This window comes from Diabrotica undecimpunctata, chromosome 2 (assembly GCF_040954645.1).
Source record: "Diabrotica undecimpunctata isolate CICGRU chromosome 2, icDiaUnde3, whole genome shotgun sequence".
Lineage (NCBI taxonomy): Eukaryota > Metazoa > Arthropoda > Insecta > Coleoptera > Chrysomelidae > Diabrotica > Diabrotica undecimpunctata.
This window is the reverse complement of record NC_092804.1, coordinates 4,202,531-4,205,733: the sequence shown is the minus strand read 5'-3', so window position 1 is coordinate 4,205,733 and position 3,203 is coordinate 4,202,531. Positions and strand designations below refer to the sequence as shown.

The following is a 3,203-nucleotide window of genomic DNA, read 5'->3' as shown; positions in this document are numbered from 1 at the left end:
CAGAGGATAGGATAGTACGAATAGCACGATATAAGTCACCAAATGGACGAAGAAGTATTGGCAGACCAAGAAAACGATGGTGCGGTAATTTAAACAATTTATTAGGCTAATATTAAGGAAAAAACAGGCTTTAAAGCATACATACAAAAAGGAAGAAGAACAAGAAGCAACCTAATATGCCCAAAGAATTTTTTTTTAAATAAAAACATAGACAGTAGAAACATTAAAATTATATGTAACTTCTATAGGAATCAAACAAAAACGTAAAGACAGATAAAGAAAAACATGAAGCAACAAATAACTAAAAGTTTAAATGGTACAAGACCTGACAAAAAAAATGTAATAGACGATACAAAAATAGAAGACGATATTTAAAATGGTTAAAATAGTAACGCCAACGTCATAATTATCATCTGTCAGTGAAAAACTTGTGGTAAGCTTATTGTCACATTAACAATAGATTTTGACAATATTGTGTCAGTTATTTCTAACAGAAAGTCACAAGAATGCCACATTCTTGCGAAATATTACTACCTGACTACGTTGAGAAGAAGTTTGAAAGTTTGGGTTACAGATCCAGTTTTCGAAAACGATGGTTGAAGCTGTTGGTAATATCAGAAACGAATCCTCTTGCGTGTTTATACTTCAAAAGCGAGAAATCAATGCGAAAGGAACAACTAAGACAAATCAGTTCTGGTTATACTTATATTATCCACCCATTGAGCAAATTCAGGCAATGGTATGAAGTTTATCTGTTGCTTTTCTACGTCATGATGTTAATTGTGAAACCACTGGACACATGTATAAAGAGGTTTAAAATTACTGCAAGGCATAGAACTGTTTCAGTAGCTCTAGACTTTTTATCATTTGTTGATATTGTCACAAACTTCTTCACTGGATATATAGTGACTAAGACCAAAACTATAGAGCTAGACCCATGGAAAATTGCCAAGAACTATGTGTTTGGACCGTTTTTTGTATCAGATGTTCTAGGATCTATGAAGTTTTTGATATTTTTGGGGATGGAGCACCCACCATTGATCTTCATTGGTATTCAAAACATCTTTTGCTTCTCTAGAGCGATTAGAGTGTGGACTCTAATGAAATTGATTCTACGAGTTTCAGCGCTTACCAACATTAAGTCAAAAACCACATTGTTTACCATTTGCTGTATATCTTTGTTCTTGTTTATTTTGCACTTCTTTACGTGTTTAGTGATTGGCTTAAAAATTATCATTAGGTATAATTTTCAAGCACCAGATCCAGAGAATACTTCTGATATCAATGTTTACGAGGAATACATTGATTATATGTTCAGAAGTTCAGCCTATTTGCTAGGAATAACGCTTCCTCAAGTCTACTTTGAAGAGCACTTTAAGAAACCAGAAGACTTTGTTACTGCTGTCTTTGGATATCTGGTAGGAAAAATATTAATAATATCGACTTGGATCATCATTGCTCTAAGTATTTTAGCCAACAGGTCGACCCAAATTAAATACCAGAAGATTATGAATGAACTGGAAGAATATATGATTCAAAAGCAACTTCCGATAAATTTGAGGAAGAAGATCACCACTTATTACCACTTTAAATATCAAGGAAGTTACTTCAAAGAAGACTTAATTACGTACCTGCTTTCAGATAATCTCAAAAAGGATATCAACATGGGGATTTGTAGATACTTGATATCCAACGTGTCCATTTTTAAAGAACTTTCGAAAGATCAAGTGAGCGATATAGTACAGGTTCTGATATCGGAAATCTTCTTGCCCAATGACGCAATAATTCAAGCAGGGACGATTGGAGAAGCGATGTACTTTTTGGCTAGTGGCACAGTTGCTGTTTACACCCATTCTGGCAAAGAAATTTGCCATTTGCAAGACGGCGCATACTTTGGGGAAATATCTCTAGTGGTGAAGGGACAAAAAAGATCGGCAAGTATTAGTGCAGTCGAAATTTGTCACATCTACAGGTTGAAGAAGTCTGATTTTCAAAAAACTTTGATGAAGTATAGGCAGATATATCAGTCGATCATTAATACCGCTGAAATGCGGTTAAAGGAGACCTCTCACGTGGAGGAGACGTACAAGAAAACGTTATTTGAAGAAACTTATACTGATTCAACAGTACGTGAACAATTGCAGTCCCAACATTAGTATTTAAACAGTATTTGTAAAATTTTAGAGTTGATGTTAATGTTCCGTTTTGATTGTACTTGTGTTTTGTTTGTAAAAATATAAACAATGTTTTTGATGACTACTCTTCTTTTTGTAGGATCATATCTCCAATGGGTAGTATATTATATTATATAGATTTCTATATTTTCTATAAGAAGAAATTATACCCAAGACGTTAAAACAATATGTAACAACAATAACAACTGAAAAGTGGTTGAAAAGAAACAGGCTTACCATAAGTACTCGTAAAAGATAACAGAAGAAAACAAAGAGATATAAACGGAAGCGCAAAACGAAGGAAATGGATTTCAGAGAGCAAACATATCAGTAATCATTTGAAAAGTTGTAACCATCGAACGACCCATCAGAAACGGTGGGTGCCAAAGTGTATCACTATAACTACCCAACTTTCTTTGGCTAGTACAACTACCGCAAGATTAACACAGTTTTGTATAACATTCCACTCAATGTGCTTCAACGCGACCCACCCACGATATTCCACAATCCAGCACTCTGGAGAGAGAAAAGAAGCATATATCATCAAAGGTAGCGTAAAATCATAATCTACATACACAACCCAGTATCTAAATAACTGATGAATTTGCATTCAACTTGCTTCGTCATAAAATATAGAAACCTTTTAAATAAATAGTTGACAGATGTAAATCCTATTAAACCTAGCGAACTCCCCAACACAGTCAGTACATATACAAGGAGAGGAAGCGAGGGTAGACATCGAAACAGTAAGGAAGGCTGTAATGACCCTAAAGAATGGTAAATCCGCTGGACCTGAGGGAATCTATGCTGAAATGCTTAAGAATGGAACTCATAAACGATTTGAAAAATTAACGTATGTGATCAATCAGTGTCTAAATGGACACCCAGTACCAGAACAATGGAGAACGGCATACATGTCCTCAATACACAAAAAGGTGGACAAAAGGAATTGTAATAATTATAGAGGCATATCGGTAACCAGCATCCTGAGCAGACTGTATGGACGAATTTTGAGAAATATGATCGAGG

General features: G+C 34.8%; 1 protein-coding gene across 1 annotated transcript; it reads left to right on the top strand.

Moving 5' to 3' along the window:
- Positions 1–443: 443 nt before the first annotated feature.
- LOC140433144 (potassium/sodium hyperpolarization-activated cyclic nucleotide-gated channel 2-like) lies at positions 444–2,175 on the top strand. The gene has a single exon (XM_072521192.1). It carries the CDS (start codon positions 507–509, stop codon positions 2,154–2,156), a length of 1,650 nt encoding a protein of 549 aa, XP_072377293.1. The 5' UTR covers positions 444–506; the 3' UTR covers positions 2,157–2,175.
- The last annotated feature ends 1,028 nt before the right edge of the window (positions 2,176–3,203 follow it).

Excerpts from the sequence above, each read along its gene's own strand:
- LOC140433144 (XM_072521192.1), top strand. The coding sequence starts at position 507 with ATGCCACATTCTTGCGAAATATTACTACCTGACTACGTTGAGAAGAAG.